The following is a 22,562-nucleotide window of genomic DNA, read 5'->3' on the forward strand; positions in this document are numbered from 1 at the left end:
ACTCATAGCATCGCTGGCATTATGTTGGAAATAGCACTTGGTTGGGCATTGAAGAACCTGTCATCTAATTTTGAATGTTCTTGATCAAGTCACTTAATTTCTATGGATCTTAATTTCCTCACGTGTAAAATGAGTAGTTAGTTGGGCTAGATATTCTTCAAAGTACCTCATAAACCTGTGAATACCTGTGAATCTAAAATAAACCCTGAAATGGTAGGTTTTCTCATAGAAATCTTCAGTAACCAGCACATCAGAAAACTAAATATCGCCACCCATAATAAGAATAAAGGTTAGTAGAGTATTTAATTTATGAAGTAAGTTAATAGGAATAAACACTGCGGTTGTCAAGAAAAGCTCTTTCTTGTGCTTCGCTTGATTCTGATGTGAAGCAAATTAAGATCAGGTTAAATAATGCCATAGAACTGTACATTTAGACCGTAACCGCAGCTGAACTTCTCTTTAAGGTCAAGTCTTATATATGTCCATGTGTGTCAGAGTTTGCAGACAGATATAGAAATTCCAGCTTTAATTTAAAATTAAGAAACTTTATTTCCTGACTTTTTACATGCTCTTGCATGGTTTTATGTAACTATCTGTGTCGTACCCTTTTTACCTGAGAATGGTCCTAATGAAGTGAGAATGGTTCTAATGAACCTATAAGTGAAAGGTTACTAAAACAAAAGAACTGGTGAATTCTGTTAATAGAATAATTGGGATCAGAGGATCAGTCTTTAAATATACCTAAAAAATTAGATATATTTAGAGAAAATATGGTTAGAATTATAAAGTTCGCTTTAGTGCAACATTGCTATCATTGTGTTTTATGACCATATGATAAAAATTTTTATTGATACAAATGATTACCAACACTAAATTTACTCATTCATTGAGACTGTTCTACCACTGGAGATACAATGATGAAGAAGGCAGAAAGGCTCAGGGAGTCTTTTCTATTGGGATATGGCATAGTGATTAAACACAGTCTCGCAGCCAAGACTCTCTGGCTTTAAATCCAGGCTTCTTTACTCACTAGCTTTGTGATCTTGTGAATATTACCTAGCTTGTCTGTACCACAATTTCTTCATGTATACAATGGGTTAATAATAATATCATCAACCTTGAAGATTGTTAAAGGGACCAAAAGATAGTTAATTCATGTAAAGCCCTTAGAATAATGCCTGATATTTGATAAATGTTAGCTATTACTGGGGAAAGGTAGGCAATTGAAAATTAGAAAGTATTATCTAGGGATAGGTACTGTGAAAAAAATAACATGAGGTGATGTGATGAGGAAGAAACATTTAAGCTGAGATCTAAATAACAAGGGATTAGCTGTGCAAAGATCATTCCAGGCAGTGGGGAAAGCTGGTATAAGGGCCCTTGGGCGGGAGGAGGAATGCCCCGTGGCCGAATGTGTAGGAGATGAGATGAAGCCAGAGAGACAGCCTGCTCCAGGTCATGCAGGGCCTCTACTGGTCAGAATTAGAAGTTTGGATTTGCTGGTATGAGCAGTGATAAACTGCTGCGGATTTTAAGCAGGGTCACGATATAAATGGATTTTTATTTTCAAACGGTCGCTCTGGCTATTGGGTGGAGAATTGCATAAGAGGATGAGGGAAGAAGAAAGAGTGTGGCGAGGCAGCTGTGGCCGTCACCCTGGTGAGAGGAGGGGGTCTCGTGCTTGCCCGGAAGTGGTGGACATGTAGACTCTGGATTAGAGAGGATATTTTGCCTACATCATCAAAATGTTTGAGTAATGCTTTCCCCCAATTATTAGTTTACTTTAAAAGGAATAATATTACATCTTTTAAAATTTATTTAATGTTTAGACATTGTTCGTATACCCCACAGTGAAGTGGTAATTCAGGAATTGCTTAATTTATCGGGTAAATACTAAACCACTGATCTGGGAAATTCTGGCTGGAAATTTATTTTGAGAGCTGAAATGTTTAGTTTGTTTGTTTTCATTAACACATTAATCTAATTACTTCCAGTAGCTCCCCTTGCTTGGTACTGTGCAAACCCAGATTTCAGTGCAGTGAAGTGCAATGATGAGATTAATTTGGGGGACCGATCAGCATTATATGTTTCTCTCATCCTCTTAAAATGTAGGTAGTATGTTTTTATATCTTTCATAGTCTTTATATACACCAATTTGTTTTACTGCTTTTAAGACGGAAAGAAATGAAAATCACCAGACTGGTGTGACTAAGCTGGCTCTGCAGGTGCTCATTAGATGATCATGCCAGGAAGTGTGTGGCAACAACCTTGAAGTGAGAAGACTCCTCCTGGGTGAGGGGCTAGTGCTTAGTTACATCAGGCTTGCAAGCTAACATCCTGTATTTGAGAACAGGAAAGCCAGGTGAGACACAAGCATTTATCCTCTCTATGAATGGAGTCAACACCCAGGACAGCTTCTTCCCGGAAGACGGACGAATTGGGGGCATATCTTAAATTGGAAAAAATTTGAGTCGATAAAGGATGAGGAACTTGTTCTAAGCAGACTCTCATTAGCACAAACTAAGGTTAAAGGAGGAAGTTTTAAATAGCTGAGACTCTTAGCATAACTGTTGTAGTCAGCTATCACTCCCCTCACAGATCCTTTAACCGTGCCTTAAAAAGAGTCTTTCCCCCAAAAGCTTCCTCTTTTTCTGGCATCCCAAGATGCAGAGGTATCTGTACTAAAAAGAGTTAACCATTTGTTTGTTTTAAACAAGGATGTAGGGAACACATTTCTTAGTGACCCAATCTACCTAGTTAATATGATGGGTTTATTTTGAATTTTGGAAGCTTCAGAGACTTACAAGATGCAATTCAAAAGGTAACAGAATCTCACAGGATGGAAAATCTAGAATAATTCCAAGGGCTCTGAAAACTAGATTGGAACTCTCAATAATGGGTTGGCTGTTTCTTTGGCTGTCAGATCTAGTTTTAACCTTCCTCTTTGGCTTTGCCATTTAGAATAGAACAGTAAAGGGGAAAAAAAAAAAACAAAAAAATTCAGTGTGAAGAGGATTCACACTAGAATGAGAAATAACAGATAATAAGACACTGGGGCAAATATAGTCCTTTTTAAAAGGAATAAAATTTAGAGATAGAGTACTCTACTGGAAAGAGAGATATTTCCTCCCCAGGGGCTAAGAGATCTGAATCCTGACAGTACAGATGTATATAATTAATTTCCCTCCTTTTCAGGCGAGGGAGTGGTCTCGATCATACTCATGATCCTCTCCAATCTTTAGACTTTGGTACTATTCTTTTTAATGCCAACTCTGTAATATGATATTGAAAATCACTGCAGAAGTGGATAAGGAGTTAGATAACTAGGCCTATATTTAAGGACCGTAGAACTAGAAAACTGGAGATGTGGTTATGTTTCAGCCCATTTGCAGACTTCCCAAGCTAATATTTGAAGTGTCAGCTTCAGACTTGCAAACCCACAGCTTAATAATTCCAGGAGTCCCTGCAGATGGCTAAGTTGTGTCACCCTGCTCTTTGCTTAAAAGAGTAAAAACCTGTTTTACCAAAGTAAACACCACCCTGCCAACATGTTAATAAAAAGGTAAAACTTTAAACTGAAAATTATAGAACTTCTAGTTAAAAGCTTGAAAAAAATCTTTTTAAAAGTTTGTAAAAGTCAAGTAAGCCAATACCACGTTATGTAGAAGGCAAATTAGAGCCATTTTCATTGAGGTAAAACTCTTCAGTTACTGAAAACAATAGCAAGGAAGTAAGCTCCAACAAACTCAAGAAACAGGCTAACATTGAGGGAAACAGGGGAAGAGTAAAGAATGTGTTAGGATTGTGGATTCCCCGTAGCATTGCACAGGACGTGAGGAGGCACGTGGCCCAGTGCAGTTAGATGCTGAGTTGACTCCAGCAGCAGGCCAAGCTGCTGTCTCAGAGCATGCTGGCCTGAGTCTCCATCTCTCTTGGATAACAAGAGAGATGGAGACTCAGGCGGGTGCCACAGACCTGTGAAGAAATACTGAAGACACCACCACGAAGGAGGAGGCATCCTTAAAGGGAAGCTTGAACTCTTCTACAGCTGTAATTCAGAAACTTCAGAAAGTGAGGAAATTTGAAAAGACCCAGGATACTCAGGTCATCTATAATAGTGGCTTTTCTGAGAACAGAAATTCCTTAAAGTTTCCAAATAAAGAACACCATGTTAGAACCTAAGACAAATTAGATACAGAGGAAAATGGGAAAAATTTTAGCAACTACGTCCAAAGGTGATAGTAAAAATAAGTGTGTAGCAAAATTTGGCATTAATAATGATTATTATATTTAGATAGTGTTTTAAATATACTGAAAATACTTTCACAGACATTATCTCATTTAATTATCACAACAACTCATTGGAGTATAGATATTATTATAGTCCCTGTTTTACCTGTAGGAGATGACGGCTCAGAGACCTTCAGAAACTTGTCCTAGGTCACATAGTAAAGGAGAGTAAGGACTTGATCCCGTCTTTTGGCTCCAAATGTGCTTTCTCCACTATGATTTGTCACAGAAGTCTCTATCTCAGCACTAGACTTTGCTACAAAAGCCTGTTGGGTATCATCTTCAGAGGGAATTTTATCATACTGGTCTTTCCAGACTATACTCTGGGGACATAATACTAGTCATTCCTACTGAGTAGCTAATGTTCATGCTTGATGTAGGTCAGAGTTCCCAAAATAAGGTAAAATTCACTAAATGCCTACCAGTAATAAGAGTGGAAATAATCCATTTTCTAATTTTATAAATCTAAAATCTTATTCTAGAGGTTTAAACTGTACACATTATTGAAATCTTAAAACTTCAAAGTGTATATTTTTATATATGGGGCAAAGGAACTTAAGCTACTTAAATTATGTGTAATAATACAGCCTATCCTGTAAGAGTTGGAAAGGTTGATGTAAAATATTTATTTTAACTTCAAATAGTTCAGATAGTTCAGATCAGAACAAAGAAAGAAATAGCTCACATCATTTCTCTCACTGAGTGCGTGTGAGCATAAAGGTAGTTTTAAACTCCTTTACTACAAATGATGAAAAACTTTCTTAAGAAGTTAAGAGTGTTCCTATTTTCTTTTGCAAACTGTTGACAATTATGTATTTTTTTATTCTGTGAAAAGATACCCTAAATTTTCTAATTGGTATTTTGTATCTAGAGAGCAAACCTGGGTCTAGTTTGCAAAGTGGACATAATTTTCAAAAACTGCAATACTGTTTTTTAGTGAATGGGTACCTTCCTTTAAAGGAACAGTATTCCTAGTAGAATTTTGAAGGTATTTTTAGAATTCTCAAGGTTGTATGTATGTAGCAGAATCAGAATTTTAAAGCTGGAATCCCATAGAGATGATCTAGTCAAATTCCGTCATATTACAGATGCAGAATGTACTGGTCAGGGAGGGGAGAGGACTCCGCCATGATCACCCTGCTCATCAGGGGCAGTGCTGTGACCAGAACCCATATCCCCGACCACTAGTCCAGTGCTCTAGAATTGTTTTCTTTTGCTACTTTTCTAGTAGGCTATTGACATGTTGTTATTGCTATACATGCTATTGTAATCTAAAGAAGAAAAAAGCTACCCCCAAATGATCTCCTCATCCTTTTCTCCTTTCCTCTTTCACCCTAAAATCAACAACTTATGAAGAGTCTGAAAAGAATTTGTCCTGGATCCGTGACAGCATCAACTCTCTTCACCATTCATCAGCTGTACTGGTCCACATCTGGAGTGGACTCAGAGGACAGGATTGTCAGGCTGAGAAAAATAGGGCTCAGATTTTATCTGTGGCAGGCAGAGAACTTGCACTGCTGAGTGTCCCATAGCAGACTAAATCCATCCTTCTTTTTTTTTTTTTTTTTTTTTGGTCATCAAAACAAGTAGCTCTTAGACACCTTAATACATAATTAGGTGTGTCTGTTTACACTTGGGAGACAGAGGGCTTCATGTCCCAAAGAAATACGAGGAGTCTGGGAGCAGCCACAAACAGATGTTGAAATGTCCATTTGTGACAAGTTTATTACTATAGCACCAGGAATAAACATTGAAGATGACACCCCTCTGAAGGGGTGGGCATGTGTATTGAGAGGGGAATGTTATCAAGTAGAGCAGAAAGTGAAAGGAGGTCCTCTTTTTTTTTTTTTTTTTTTTTCCAATTCGCTGTAGTATTTGTTTATCTCCTTCAACAAGGAAAATTTCACTATTTGGCTTTGGCTGTTTGAAGGCTTTTGCCAAATGCTTAACAATCTGTAGGGTTTGATTTCTCTCAGAAAAATAAAATAAAATAAAACCACTTTGAGAACAAGGCTCTATGTAACTAAGATGTGTTTGTTTTTGTTTAAATCACTCAGAAAAGAAATCATCTCTTGTCCATTGTTAAAAGAGAAGTTTCAATCAAAGGAAAATTCTACATATTCTAAAATATACAAACAGCTCTTTGAAATTGATGCCAAATCAAACTCAAAACGGGACGTTTTTCTTGCAGAAGTTTTGAGTTAATTGCGTGTGCAGGGCTTGAGTGGAAAAACTCTGAGACTGTCAGAGGAACCAGTTACTACAACACTGTGCTTGGATTCAGAAGTTACATAAGGAGCATTGTCTCAGAATAGTATGACGACTCGTGTACATGGTTTTAGGCTACATCCTAGCAAGATAGAAAATAAATTCTTTTCGAAGTGAGTCAGTTTTTCAGTTAAATAAAAGGTAGCGGTGATACCTGATGTTATTGGATCTAAACCTCCAGTGTGAAACGGCATGGCAGTCATCACTTTTAAAAAATTAAACTGAACTATCCCCTATCGTTAAAGAAATACCATTCTTTCACCTATCAAGACATCTATTAAGATGAAAAATAGCAGGTGCTAAGGAGACAAGTCTCATCGGGAAAAGGGGAACAAATTAGGAAACCCAACAGTTTCGTTTCAGCCGAAGCACTAATTGGCTGTGTCCCTAAGACAGTGCATTCTTTCTTTGACTTAGCTCCATTATCAGTTGGCACCTGTCATGCCTACCTCACAGGCTGTTTGTGAAGGTAAAACCAGATGTATGTAAAAATAGCATAACTTGTTTAAAGTTAAAAAGCAATATATAAATTTGAGACATTATTTTTTTATTCAGTTTTTATTTTTAAGAGTCGGTGTTGATGTGGGACAGGATGGTTTGCTTGAAACTAAAAAAGCCAGATAAAGTTTTTGTTCTTAGGATAAAGCAGCAAACTAGGGAAGAGGTTAGAATAAGCGATGCACCCCAGAACTGGTGATCACAGCAGAGCTGTGGATCTGGGACTGACTTGAGCCCTTTAGGTCCGGGTAAACACAGGTATAGCAGGTCAGGAAAAGCAGTTGGCTGCAGATGAACAAGCAGAAACAAGAAGGCACACACAAATTACAGTGAAAGGACAAGGATTAAGGTCAGACCTGATATTCCCATCCCTTTTTCTTCATACACATACTTAAGTACTTTTTGTTTGTCACTCTGAGAGGAGCCACTATGCATTTAAAGATAAGTAGGATGTAGTTTCCGGTCTCAAGGAATTTATAGGCTAGTAGAAGTAATGAGTGTGTAGTAGCTTCTCTGCGTGTGTGTAAGAGAGATACAAATGAAGAACTAAGTGGAGTGGAAGGAGAGGTTACTATGGGCTAAAGCATGAGAAGACTCTAAAGCAGAGGGTGTTTGAGTGTGAAGTAGATTTTAAATTCAAGTCTGCTTAGAATTTCAAGGGACTGAGATAGAGAGGGGTGAGGATACTAACGGCTGAGGGAATAATATAAACCAAGGCATGAAGGAAGGAAAATGGTAGGTAGCACAGAAAATGGAGAAGGGGTCAGTTTGACTGGATGGTTGAGCTCATGAAGGAGTAGAGTGAGAGATAAGACTGGAAAGCTAAGTTGGAATAAGATTGTTATTACAGCAGACGTTTCTTGAGTGCCTAATAAGAGATCTGGAAATGAGCATATACCTGAAAAAAGTGTGAAGAGAAGTCAGAACAGGTAGGCAGTCATGAACAAAGATATCCTGAGGTACCAGAAAGTTGGACAAGATGAGAATTCAGGAACCCAGATAAGTCATCTGTGCAGAAGCTACAACACACAAACAAAAGTGGATCTTGACTCTAAGGCAGCCTTCTGTCAAAACCAGGCAGCCTCTTATATTTTCCTCCTGGGACAGGAACCAATCCCAGGGTATGATAAGATAATGGAGTGTAGGTAAGTAGATACATCTGACTGCAGAGAGAGAGAGAGGGGGCAAAGAGTCTTTTGAGGAGAATTATATTTGAAAATTGTGCCCAAAACGTGTCAGGTTTTGAGTGATAGTGCCTTGTAGAACCAACTCTTCTTTCCCCGGGCTTCTCTGGATCAGTGCTGGACTCAGTTTAGGGATACTCCGAAACCGGATTGCTGCTAGATTCAGAGCAGCAGATCTATTCCTACTTTAAGAAGCAGAGAATTTGAAGTTCCATCTGAAAACACATTGGTGTGCATTCAGAGGCTGGCGGAATGTGATCTCTATGGTGGTTCTTTGCTCCTTTTTCCCACCACGACAGGCATTTTTTTTTTTTTTCCCCAGAAGACTTTGGTTGGGCCTGGAGCTGGGTGTGCAGAGTTAATCGGGAATTTCAGGATTCCGATTCTCAACTCATGTCTTTTCTAGCTTGGACCCCCAATCTTTTCACTTTCCTTCTCTCACTCTACTTCAAATAGTACCAGTAAGAAGGAATGCCATTTTGAGATAGAGATGTTTGCTCTTTGCTGTCTTCTTTTGCCAATTTTCACTTACAAGAGTTTTAAACAATGAGAGAACCTGAACAATATAAAATGTGATTTGCTTAAGATCACTCAGAGCATCAGTTGTAAAGACAGTATGAGAAATTCCAGGGCCGAGTCAAGCATGGCAGATGAATGGCACGTATCAGCCTCCCCATTATACATCTCAACCCTGTCCACATCCTCAAGGCTGTTATTGAAAATTGATCAGAACCCTTTTCATCATTGCCCTCCAGGAAGGCATGGCTAGTCTGTTAGAATTTGTGTGAAAATGACACTGAATCCATCATCTTGGAGGACACTGTGGCAGCTGAGGCCCACAGGTCTGAGGCCAGGGCCCGGTCGCCATTTACTGGTCTGTAACCTTGTGGAAATCACTTTACTTCTTTGAGCCTCAGTTCATAATGTGTCATCAGTGACATTGTCTACCTTACAGGGCTGTGGTGGGGATGTAATGTTATAACGTAAGTGATTCAATAGAATAAAGATCCTCTGCAGATCAGAGCCATTGCATCTCAGTCGTTTGGTTAGCCATTCTCTCCTCTTAGTAAAACTCATAACACTGTGGGATGCCGTGAATATTAAATCACTTATAAGAGTCCTATGGTTGGAGCAAAGCAAAGACTGGTCTGTTAAGCAATTGCCAGCCCATCATCAAGCAACGTCAATCAGAGCATTCCTAAACAATGGGTTTGGGCTTGCTACCAAGCTTGAAAGAAATGCTCCTCAGATTTTTCCACTGAAGTACCCCAAAGGGAAGAGGAAGCTCCTTTATTGCTCCTGCTCTCCCAGTATGTTGCCATAACCCCAAACAACCCCAAATCCTGCAAGGTGAGCATTATCAAGTCAAGTTTTATCTTAAAGTTAATGTTAATTTTACCCCATTATGGGCCAGTTTTTGTTTTAATATATAAACCACATTTTAACTTACTAATATCAGATAAATGTCCGTCTTTAAAAGTCTTCCCCCTTTTGTCCCCTTCCTGCATTTCATGCCCTCCTATCAGCTAGGCTTTGGTGTCTAATATATAAGGTCTCAGCCAGTTCATAAATTTCTGCTTTTAGTATAGTCTGAGTTACCACTGGCACAGGCCACAGGAAAATACCAGGCTGTCCTCCCCTGCATTTAGCTTTTTTAAAAGATTTACTTAGGAACAACTTATCATTTAGTTGCAATTTTTGAAATAATCTTAATTGGCCACATATGTTATCAAATAAGAGCTGGTCTTCTGGCCTCTGAGTCCTTCTGCAGCGCCCCCTGCACATTCATGGGCACTACATGCTGCTGGGATGTCAGAAAATCAGTCCACTCTAGGCAGGTACCATCACAGGACAGCCTACCCCTGGTTTGAGATAAGATTACTAATACTGAGGCTGTTATTTTTAGGAGGGATAGGCTGTTGCTTTTAAACCTCTGTCTTTCTTTTTCTTAGTTCCTCCTCTTAATTGTGGCTCCATGTTTTGGTAGCCATGTCATTAGTGGTTTTTAATTTTTCTGAAACTGAAATAAGGTCTGAAAGAGTGGATTTGTCCCTTTTTTCCTCCTTTTTTCCTTTTTTTTTTTTTCTGGCTAATCGGAGGAACGCAACCACATCTGAAGCCACTTGGCTCATTATGAATTTCATGGAAACTGATTCTCTGAAAGTGTTTCCATATGTGTGTTCCCAATATATCCCATCCTCTCTAAATGGGAGCACAGACTTGTGCATGGGCTGGAAATGGCTTCAGGATGTGACAGAGCAGTCATATGACTGCCACGGCACCGTGGGTGGCCCCTTCTGAAAGACACGGTGTCCTGGGTGCTGGCCTCCTTCCTGCAGCGGATCTGGTTTCAAAGACTATCCACCCTTCCCAGCCTTTAAAAAGTTCTTAATCAAGGCCTAGCAAGAAGACCTCTCTCATTTTTCCTCTGTTTCTCCCCCCCTCCCCAACCCTTTGGTTTTCCTTCTCTCTTACTGTCCCTTCCTACATGCATACACATATACTCACACATCTTCTACTGCCTGCCTCCTTCCCCTTCACAAAGAGGAAATTATATTATTTCAACAATATCCTTAAAATTCAGGTGGGCTTAAAGAATGGTTGAAGTTTCTGAAAATTGCCAGGTTGTTGCCCCCTTCCCCCTTTTCCTTCAGCATAGCATACTTTCTTAGCCTCAGGATGAGCCGGTCTTTCAAAATTTGTGAGCGTGCAGTGAAAATAGTACAATTTATTAAAACACAGAAAATAAATATTTATTCTGGACAGTTGAGGCCCTTTTCCTCTCCTTTGCAAAACTGTGGCGTTTGCTTGTCTGACTTTTCATTATCTTAAAAAATTAATTTCAAATTCTTATTTTGCTGATTGCTTCTCCACCAGTAGGACCAATTACATTCCCCCCATATAGGGCATACTTTTCCAGTTAATATCTAATGAAATTGAAAGTAAAGCCAATTTAGTAATAGATCCCTGATCATTTTAGTATGAAGAGACAAATTCAGAGAAAGTAGGAAATTAATGTAAAGTCCCTTAAAACCTCAATGTAGAAAATGCAAAGTGATATTCTAATGTAGTTTAAAATTGATTTTGGATATGTTTACATAGCATTTCTTCTGTCACATTACCTGCTTTGAGACTATGGTAGTAATTTATTTGTTAGCTCAGTTTTTTGAAGCACCTGTCTTCTCAGGGTACAAGGTTCTTATTCTTAATTTGCTTTCCCTTTAGTTGGAGAGTGAAAATACTTATCTAAAACCAATGATAATTCCTTAAAACGCATGGAGAGGTAAAATTTACATCATAAATAATGAAGCTATACGTGGTAAAGAAAAGACAAGTATTTTTATACCTGAGAAGTCCTTGTGTAGTGGTGAGCTTTAAAAACAGTGCTTACTTACCTTGGTCTGGCAGAAAGAAGAGAGGTGGCTGTGAGTCTGTGGAGAGCATGAACAGAGGTCCAGTGAGAGTCCTGAGTATATGTCCTGCCTTGAACAGGAGGGTTCATAATGAGGAGTAGTGGGTCATGACCTTGGAAAAGAAGAGCAGAGGGCTCTAAATGAGCCAATAACCTCTTCCTTATTTTTCGCTACTTTATTGCAGTTTCTCAGTCATGCTTTGTGAAAGGTGGATGACCTGTGCTGAAAGGGAGTGACACCCTCTGGTTTTAAGGCCTCTGCCACCTGTGTAGCCTGAAAAAGTAGTATATAAATGGGAGATTTTCCCCTTCCATATCTGTTTTCATAGAATGCAGATCGAAGGAAACTCAAGGCAGATCCTCCGCATTTTCCTGCCATCGTGCTCTGTCAGGGCAGCAGAGGTAGAGTAGAACACCTGGACCTGGGATCGAACCACATTTAATATCGTGATATCACTCAGATCTGCCGTGTCGCCAGGCTTCCACTTCTTCATCTACAAAGGTCATCCGTGATGCTTGATGACTCTTGACACACTGGCTCTATATATTAGTTTAGAAATTCAAACAGGATGTAAGCCTTATCCTCTGTTACTTCACCACGCACCCCGAATAAATAATAGGACCTTTAGTGGCAGCACTTAACCTGGGATCCTGAGGAAAGTGAGTGTGCTAACTAACCTTCCTACAGGCCATGCATTTCTGTCCTGGCCCTTTTTCTCCTTCATTTCTTCTCCCCATGGCTCCTCCCTAGAGACACTGGCCCTAAGTATGGGGAACAACACCGGTGGCAAACAGAGGGATCTGTTCACCTGTGGCAACTGTCATTTGCGTGCCACTCTCTGAAACATGAGGTCAAGCAATATAACGATGCTTGGGGAGAGCTTTGAACATTTTTCAAAGAGATTTTTAAAAAGTTTCATATCGTGGAATGGTATTTGAATTATATTTTAGATTTGATGTCAACATTGCTTAATGCTTATTATATCATTTTTAATGTGTCAAAAATGCACTAGCTATTAGACTATAGACTAATTATTCATTTATTTATCTCTTCCTCAATACACCTACATTTCAAAAATAAAATTTAAGCTCTTACAATGTAGAAGGGTCTGAAAGATAAGAGAGGAAAATAAATCATAACTTTTACCATCCAAGGCTTACTTTACAGTTGGAGAAAACAGGCTAAGACACAGCTAATAACTTAGTAAAGTAATGACTAAAAACCCAAAAGAGTGATATGGAAAATAAGTGCTATTGGGACAGGAATGAAATACAAAATTATGTCATAGAGAGCAGTTGGGGAGGGGGCAACCAAATCGATGGGGAATAAGATTCTTAGAGGAGAGCTGCTCTGCAGAGAAGTCATATATTATGTGTTCCAATGGAAAGAATGCCAGGAGGGGGTTAATAAAAAGTACTTGGATTTTATTTGAGATTTGTCGAAGCAATAACTCTTAACATTTAAAAGGCCCCAATGAAGCTTTGAAGTTCACACCTCATTGCCAGAAGTATGATGGCTTTTCATTATGTACATTTATGCCCTCGCATTAAAAAAGCAGGACAGAGGACTCTGAACATGCCAGTGTATGTACCCCCTGGATTCAAGGCCCCTTTCTCCTTTTCTCTGCCCGACCTGCCTCCTCAGCTGGGGCGTGTAAATTCAACTGCTAACAGGGGACAGTACATGGGTACGGTATTTCCTAGCTGACAGCCTCAAATGGCAAGGACCCAGTCTGTTACTCTTTTTTAACTACTATTTCCTTTCATTCTAGAGATCTCTTTGCCCATTTTCAGCCAACCATTATTTATTGAGAGCCTACTAGATGAGAAAATGTAAGTTGAAGTACTAGGTAAAGGCCTGGAAATGTCAAGTATTATTGTTGTTAAGCACCGAAGGGGAGACAAACAAGAATTAGACAGATCACTGCCCTCAACAGCTCACTCTTTAGCCAGGAGTTAAGCATGATCCAAGATAGCTAGCATTAGAAAGCAGTGAAAGATGCTGAGTGGCAGATTGCAGGCCACAAATATTAAAGATAAGAGGTTTTCTTTTATTCTCCCTTATCTTGATTTCACATCTAAGAAACCTGGTTGGGTAGAAAGGCTATTTCTTTTTTTCCCCATAGACCTTGAGAGGAGGGGCAAGATATTTTTTTACTTTTAACATTAATATTATTTTTATTTTTGCTTCATGGGCGTTTTATTAACATATTCTTCCCCATACATATTAGGTTGTGAAACTTTTGCTGTTGCTGCTGTTTTAATGAGCAAGGTTTTTGCATCTGTGTTTATGACAACTTCGTTCATTTGCAAGCTGTCTAACTGTGGCAAGGGGTGCAGATACCAGTTCTGGGATGAAATGCATCTGTAGGAAACCAGCAGGTCCAAAGGGAATCAAACCCTTGACCTTGGTCTCATTCATATTATGACATGAGCAAATGAACAAATTGCTTACTCTTTAGTAGGCTGAATCAACCACAAGACCTCAAAGAGTTGTTAATAGTATTCCAAAGACAGTAACTCTCATTGGGGCAACACATAGGCCCTAGAAGAGCCTACTGCAATAATTTTAGGCAAATTTATTTAGACAAATAGACTTTTATGGCAGGAAATTTGTATATCTGTGATTGTGTCAACCAAATTTCTTTAGGGTAACTAAGATTGCAAAAAGGTCAGAAGTCAAAGCAGTCCATCTAGTTTGTGGCTCAGCTTCTCTCGAGCTGTGTGATTTTGTAGAGTAAATGGCTCCCTTTCTCTGGATCTCAGTTTCTCTATTTATTAACAGGTTAGACTAGGATTATCTAAACAGCAAATGAAGGGTTTGGATTTTTCCATCAGAGTACCCCAACCAGCAGAGGAAGGTAAATGGGTACCTTAGTTGATCTGGAAGCATAATCTAAAACTTTACAAGTGCAGAATTTTGTTGAAGTCATATTTTATTTGTCTAAAAATTCACCCAAGTGTTGCATCTACTCCATATCATATTCATGTTTGCTGTAAAGTGCACCCTTGACTCGAAGTTGAGTGAAACCAGCCCATTGGGAAGATGCACCATGTTTATCTCGGGTTTCAAGTAACTCCTGGCGGTACTGGCTTTATTTAATCAGTAGTCAGATTTCAGTTGTAGTCAGAAGTTTTAAACTGTCTCTGGGGAGCTCTGAAGCTACAAGGCATATCACTGGGGCAGTTACTGAGCTTTGGTTTTACATTTATAAACTTAGATTGGATTAATAGTACTTTTAGAACTCTTCCAGACTTTCATCTCAACCCTTTTAATGAGTACGCAATACATTTTCCCTTTAGTTGATATAATATCGAGGTCTGTTTTTTAAATTTGTAGCTGTAATAATGTGTCTAGCAACACAGGAATGAGTAATTTAGGACATAGTCAACTTAACCCAAGAAGGCAGTCTAAAAGAAGATCTGAGTTCACATACAGAACAGAGATTAGCAGTATAGATACAACCCTATTCAATGAAAGAAAATTTAATTATATCATTTGCTTCTCCAACAATTTTAAATTGAAGATGAGGATTAATCCATTATGGATTATTATATAAGTGATCTCATGTGATACCGTAGCAAGTTGTTAACATTCATTCTTTATATAACACTTTCTGATAACAAAATGACTGAGCGAATTCCAGAAAATTCTGATTTTTATAAGTTATAAAAATTACGTTGAAATAATCCCTCGAAAGATTACGTTAGCTCTCTTTGCCCAGAAGGAGTTACTCCTCGAGACGGTATAGTCTCAAATGGCTAGAAATGATTGGTCAGGGTTCTGTAAAACTAGCAGAAATTTGTTGCGTTGTTTTCTATACATCACAACCAGCACTCATTAATTGAAAAATGAATGTCAATTTGCATTAGCTGGCATCTATAAACCAAAAAGGTACAGTGATCCCGACATGTTATGGATAATAAAAATAGCAAAATATATCAGGTAAAATAGAAAAAGTGGGTGGGAGTGGAGGGATAAGTTCAAAACCATATTGTAGTTTATTGGCAGAGCCACACATAAAGGCCTTTAATGAGGCTTCTGCATCAAAATAAAGGAAACCACATGGAATTTTAATTAGGACTACAGTATATTTTAAGTACAAATACTCACAAGAAGCATTTTTTACACTGACAAGCCTATCTGTGTGATCTCAGTGCCTTTGTGGGGGGCAAACATTGATGTCTTAAGTGTGACTTCTTCCTTTATGAAATTGCTCACATTATTCTGGTTTCTTTCACATGATCTGAGCATTGAGCTTAATGTGTACAGAAGTGGCCTGCCTATAACTATTACCTCTGCCAACTCAAGTTCGCCTTAGCTCTGCAGTGAAAAGGCTGGCTGAGGAACATCTGTGACCTCCATATTGTGCCTCTATCGTGTAAGGTGATACATAAGCCTGGGGTGAGGGAGATGTTAAATCTCACCTGCTCCCATTTTCAAGTCTGTCATAATCACTACTTATACATTTTTAAACTTAAGCTTGTCAGAATTTTGTATTTGGGAGGGGTTAGGTAGAGGCCAGTTGAGGATGGAAGAATTTATAAAAAGCAGAGTAACTGCCCAGACTGTGTTAGTTTTGGTTTGTCATCTTGAAAGTGTTCGTTTCTGGTATTAGAAGCTGCCTACTAGCTTTTTACCCTCTGCTTATGGGCTCGTGGATTCCAGGGGAAAGTACTAATGAGGGGTGGGAACTTCTCTGCCTCCCCCTCCCCTAAGGCTGTTGCTTCTCCCTCTGTCTTGGAATTCATGGTGATAGAACGTTAGAGCTGGAAGGGAACTTAGAGCTCGTCCCCCTCATTTTACAGATGATGACACTGCCACCTCTGACTTCTGCCTTTGGCCTTCCACTCTCAGTAAGAAGAGCCAGGCAGGTGAGACTTTTAACAATTGCTGGGCTGGGCTGGGTGGGGCTGTCTGATTGCTACTGCCAGATTTGTGAGAAAAACTTTTGTTAACTATATATTACTTTTAAATAGTCACTTTTTGTTACAAATGCACATCGTGGCACTTACCCCTAGCATTTTATGGAGATTAAAAGACAGTGTGCATTTTAATAAAAATTAACAACTCTCAATCAGCACCTTTAAAGAAAAGTATTAGGATTATTCCTTTAACAAATATTGTAGCATCCAAGAACAAATGCTAAATAAAAATGGGGCTGAAGAAGTACCTACTCACCAAGACCTTCAAGAATTACTAAGTGCTTTCCCTTATAGATAAGCTCATAGGAAAAGCAGAGATATGACATCCAAAGAATTAGAAGATTTTAGATACGATCAAAATCTTAAGAACACTGGTATTATATAAAAGGGCTTGTCACAATTCTGTCAGTTTTAGAATATCATAACCCAGTCTTTGAAAACTGATTTCCACGTGACGTGGTTTATAACTGTGGTTTCTTAAGTTAAACGCCAAAAATATCTGTTAAGGAAACATACTATTAGCTTTAGAAGCTAAAGGACTTAACATTTTAGGGGAAAACCATCTTTGCCTCCAGGTTACCGGTTCAAATCGGCCTGCAGCTGATTCTCTAGGATGTGGCACAGGGGCCTGGTAAATGGGTGAGGAAGTGCCTTCCTCACATCTGCCCTACACAGGGAGCCTTTCACAAAAGCTGTTGTAGGCACCTGGCCCAAGTCAGGTCCTGTGTCTTCTGTCAAGGTTTGAAATGCAGTGATTTCCAGGCATCAAGCCTGCCCTAATCCCCCACACTTTTAAAGTCTACTTATTTGGTTTATGATCTTTGGGAGAATTTTTAAGGGCTAGGATCTCCCTATATGCCCCCAGATAAGTAATATAGTTCCAGAATACATTGAAATCAGGTTTGATTTCAATCTGGTTTTTATTTGTTTGTTTGTTTGTTTGTTTTTTTAATCTGCTACTAAGACAAAGACTGAAACAAGATTTTAAATTATTTTAAGAGCTGAAAAGAACCTGTTAGGCTATCTTTTTGAAGTTCCTTCATTGATGAAAGGGGGCCCTGCTAAGAGTACCAGTAACAAAACTGATCATCTTGGAATTTCTTTGTATTGGGTTGAGAAAAAGAAGCTTGTCTGACTTAGTAAAAATGTCACTTTCAATATCTGATATGCAACGAGAAACAAAAAGAGGGAAAAAACATTAATGAAGAGTCAGTCTTAAAGTCTGGTGAGTGAATCTATATGATCAGAGTGTTGGGTTGGTTTATACGTATGACCTAGCACACACTGGGTTTTTAAAGCCCTTTGGGATTCTCTGGGGATGAAGAACTTAAAGATAAATGCTGCTAAGACTGTAAAGTGGAAAGAAAAAAAGACTATGTAGTGACCGGTACATTTGAAGATCTGTTTGTGGCTTGCTGTTCCTTTTTGGGAAGCTAAAGTTTTCTTTTTTCTTGTAAAAATTCTATCATTATTTTAATTGATATTTACAGATTTTTTCCCCCCATCTTCTGTTATAATTTTTAGGTGCTTCAGAACTGGGCCCTTTTTCAGACCCCAGGCAGTTCCCAAGCATTTCATCCCTCACTGAGAGCCGCTTCTCCAACCCACGAATGCACTATCCAGCCACCTTTACTTACACCCCGCCAGTCACCTCAGGCATGTCCCTCGGTATGTCCGCCACCACTCACTACCACACCTACCTGCCACCACCCTACCCCGGCTCTTCCCAAAGCCAGAGCGGACCCTTCCAGACCAGCAGCACTCCATATCTCTACTATGGCACTTCATCAGGATCCTATCAGTTCCCCATGGTGCCGGGGGGAGACCGGTCTCCTTCCAGAATGCTTCCGCCATGCACCACCACCTCGAATGGCAGCACGCTATTAAATCCAAATTTGCCTAACCAGAATGATGGTGTTGACGCTGATGGAAGCCACAGCAGTTCCCCAACTGTTTTGAATTCTAGTGGCAGAATGGATGAATCTGTTTGGCGACCATATTGAAATTCCTCAGCGGTGGCCCAGCGGTATCTGGGAGCCACATCCCAAATGTATCAATATATACATATATAGAGAGAGTGCATATATATGTATATCGATTAGCTATCTACAAAGTGCCTACTTTTTAGAAGATTTTTCATTCACTCATTCATGAGTTTGCAACCATAAGAGGGTTGATAATTGAGAAGCAAAAGGCCCAAGAGAGATGATCCTAATCAGGTTTCAGATGGTTTTCTATTTTTCTTTAAATAGAAAAAAAATGTACTTTCACAAACAAAGGGAAAAGATATTTTTGTTGCTGTTGTTGTTTGGCTTATTATAAATAATGTTTCATATGCCAATTCAGAGAGGTGGACTCCAGGTTCAGGAGGAAGAAGAGCAAAGCCGCTTCCTCTCTGTGCTTTGAAACCACACATCCTCACGGTTGCAGCTGTGTATGGACCAGTGCACTTTGCAGACCAGCTTACAAAGCCAGTCGCGGTGCACGTAAAGGGAAAAGAAGTAGAATGGAAGCTTCCATTACAGTATCACTGTTCCAAACTTTGCTTTCAGACTTGCTGCAAGTACGCATTTGAACTGTTTGGTTCAGTTTTTTTTCTCCCTCCTTTAAGAAAGTGACTTCAAAAGTACTGATCAGGATAGGTTATTTTATTTCACTTTTTAATGCTTCCCCCCCCCACCTTTTCCCATTTAACTAAAAAGAAATACCATCCCAAACCCCTCTTCTCCTTTTTTGCAAAACTGAAAATGGCAATATCTTATTATAGCCATAATGGTATAGATAGTGTTTGTGTTTGGCTGTGTGTTATTTGTTTCTTTTTTTTTTTAAATTATGAATATGTGTAAAATCTGAGGTAACTTGCTAAGTGAATGGTCATATAACTTTAAAGATATATTTATAATTATTTAATGACATTTGGACCCTTGAAACATTTCTTAGTGTATTGATATGTTGACTTCGGTCTCTAAAAATGCTCTTTATTAAATAACAAATTTCTTCAGTGGGCTAGAGCCATACCTGGAATATTGCTAAGCAATCAGTTCATCCAGGCTCAATGTGATTTTAAAAATACTTCCATCTCCAAATATTTTAGATATAGCTTGTTTTTGTATGAAGGAAATGTTATGCTTAGTTCTTTCAGATCTTTGACTGCCTCTAACACAGCTTTGTCTTTTAAAGCAATAATTAGGGATTAAAAAAATAACTCTTAGCTCTTTATCACTTATGTTGGCCTTTATCAGCATAAAATGCTGGAATTATGTGATTTCCTCATTTCTTTCAAATAGCAATGGCTTGTCATATTAAAAAGACAAGGGAATCTTTGAACTGCAGAAAAATGTTCTGTGGTTTCACAGTTAAAGCAGAACCCTAAATCGCCAGGCTTCATAGTGAAGATGTAGTGAGCTGAAAGCCACACGTATGGCCAGAGGATCAATCACAATACACATAGCACAGGAAAGCAAAATTGCACCAGAGATTCTTAACCAACCTGCCTTACCAAACAGTAGGCCAGGGGAACCCAAATTTGCCATACCCAAGGCCCTGCTGGCAGCACTCCGCAGAACTTGCATTTAAAGGAGCAGAATTAAGTCATTGTCTTATGGGAACAGGGTCATCTGAAGTAGCAGGCAAGTTCCAGCAGATAGCTGATCTGGGAGAACATACAGCCTGTGGCATCCCATATACAACCTTAGATAGTCATATTTCTCACGGTGGAGGAAAAGGAAAGGCAAATCTATGTGGAATGTGGAGTTTAGTGTCTACTACCGTGTATGAATTTGAGCTGAAGCCCTCCTACAGGATGCACTTTGACCACTCCTGGCGGCCACATGGCAAATTCTCAAGTGTGAAGTTTTAATCTAAACCAGGATTATCTCATGACACCACCAGGCAAATCCCTGCCCTCCTCCTCCACAGGTCAGGGGCCCTTCATTTGAATTCTGTGCCCCATTCCCCCCAGCAGAACTTCGTAGAGATTTGCCTTCAATCCCCACAAGCCCCTTGCTCTCTTTAGTCATTCTCATGCCCACCTTTCTAGGCCACCAAGCATTGCAGGATAGCTTGTGGGGCAGTCGGACCTGTGCTTCTTGCCTGGGAGTCCCCGTTAGAATCCATCCTGGCTCTTAATAAAAATTGAGGGGAAACTAAACCAAAACAAAACACTTTGCCTTCTAAAGGTTGTATACCAAGTATGCTTAGATAAATAAGCCACTTTTCTATTACTTAAGATGGAAGTAGTAATTGATGCTATTTATTGTGTGTGTGGTAGCTTGAAGCACACCACTGTCCATTTATTTGTAAGTGTAAAACGTGTGTTTGTTTCAGCAGCACTTAAAAAAGCCAGTGTCTGGTTACACATTTCAGTTTTAATTAATTGACATAAAAATGTTACCGCCAGTGCCAGCTGTACCCTATTTAATAAAAAAGGTACTATATTTGTACATTATTTTTTAATGTTAAAAGGGCTTTTTTAAGTTTACAGTACACATACTAAGTGACTTTAGGGATGCTTTTGTGTTGAAATGTTATAGTGGCTGCAGGCAGCAACCCAGAAACACTTAAAAATTTTTTCTTGGGAAAAATTCAAGCACTTCTTCCTTTTACCCTCACTCCAACCACTCCACTGGGGTAATTCACATTTTTTTTTTTTTTTAAGATCAAATTCTGCCCTTTTTTGGCCTGGGAGTTAAATTATTCTTTTATCTATTTTTTTTTTTTTTAACAGAACCCTTAATTTGCACTGGGTCATGTGTATGATTTGTGATTTCAAGACCAAAGCAAAGCTTACTTCTATGGAACCACATACTAGCCAACATTCTGTTTCCTTCAGGTTAAAAAGAGCTCAGCTCTTTATGTAGCATAAATGTTGCTGAAGTTTACAGCGTGACCAACGTAGCCGCTTTCTTTAATGTTTCAGTTGACTCACAAATTTTAACCTGTGTCAGAGTTCCAGAACAGGTACCACAGCTTTGGTGGTAGATCAGTGGAACAATATCTAGCCTGGAACTGAGAGACTCAGCAGATTAGCTATTGTTTGCTTTTTAGACTGTCTTACCCCACCAGGACCTTTCTAAAATAAGCAGAAAAATCCACCCCATGAGGGACCATCCGTTGCAGATTCAGAGGGGAGGAGATATGTGTGCTGGCTTAAAGAGTTCCCTCCATTCCCGGGAAAGGGGCTGGCTCAGAGTCTAGGTTAATACATGGAAACACAATGCATTAGCCAAATCAATAATTACATCTATGATATCCGAAAGAATAATAACAAATAAATAAAAGATGACTCTTCCAAACCTTGAATTTGTTGTTTTTTTAAAAAAATAATGCATTTGAAAAATATTTTCTATGTGAGAATTTTTTTAGATGTTTGTTTACTTCATGTTTACAAATAACTGTTTGCTTTTTACTGCAGTACTTTGAAATATATCAGCCAAAACCGTAACTTACAGTAATTTCTTAGGTATTCTGAATAAAATTCCATTTTTTTGGATATGCTTTTCCATTCTTAGGTTTCTGTGGAACAAAAATATTTGTAGCATTTTGTGTAAATACAAGCTTTTCATTTTTATTTTTTTCCAATCGCTGTTGCCCAAGATTTGCTTTCCATGCACATATTGTACAAATTCTGCTTTGTGCCACAGGTCATGATTGTGGATGAGTTTACTCTTAACTTCAAAGGGACTATTTGTATTGTATGTTGCAACTGTAAATTGAATTATTTGGCATTTTTCTCATGATTGTAATATTAATTTGAAGTTTGAATTTAATTTTCAATAAAATGGCTTTTTTGGTTTTGTCATGTGTGTACATTGGGTCTTTTCTCATCCGCGGTTTCTTCTCTGGTCTGACGCCTACTCCTGCCTACACCTGGGCACTTATTAGTCATAGGACTTGCTAGGTCTGAATGAGAGCAGGGACCCTATATCCCTGGTACTTGGGAAAAAAATCTCGATAAGCACTGGGTTCTTGTTTTGTCCTATTCC

General features: G+C 38.9%; 1 protein-coding gene across 5 annotated transcripts in view; it reads left to right on the forward strand.

Moving 5' to 3' along the window:
* RUNX2 (RUNX family transcription factor 2) overlaps positions 1–21,872 on the forward strand; it is a 206,591-nt gene extending 184,719 nt beyond the window's left edge. For 4 of the 5 annotated variants that reach the window (XM_016131173.2, XM_036229754.1, XM_036229855.1 and 1 more), the window contains one exon: positions 18,103–21,872. In XM_016131173.2, coding sequence (XP_015986659.2) covers positions 18,103–18,581 — 479 coding nt within the window. In that variant the 3' untranslated portion in view covers positions 18,582–21,872. Of the gene's footprint in view, positions 1–16,461; positions 16,528–18,102 lie in introns of all 5 variants that reach the window. The other variant, XM_016131171.2, reaches the window with a different exon arrangement.
* Positions 21,873–22,562: the final 690 nt, after the last annotated feature.

Source organism: Rousettus aegyptiacus, unplaced genomic scaffold, assembly GCF_014176215.1.
Source record: "Rousettus aegyptiacus isolate mRouAeg1 unplaced genomic scaffold, mRouAeg1.p scaffold_m13_p_1, whole genome shotgun sequence".
Classification (NCBI taxonomy): domain Eukaryota; kingdom Metazoa; phylum Chordata; class Mammalia; order Chiroptera; family Pteropodidae; genus Rousettus; species Rousettus aegyptiacus.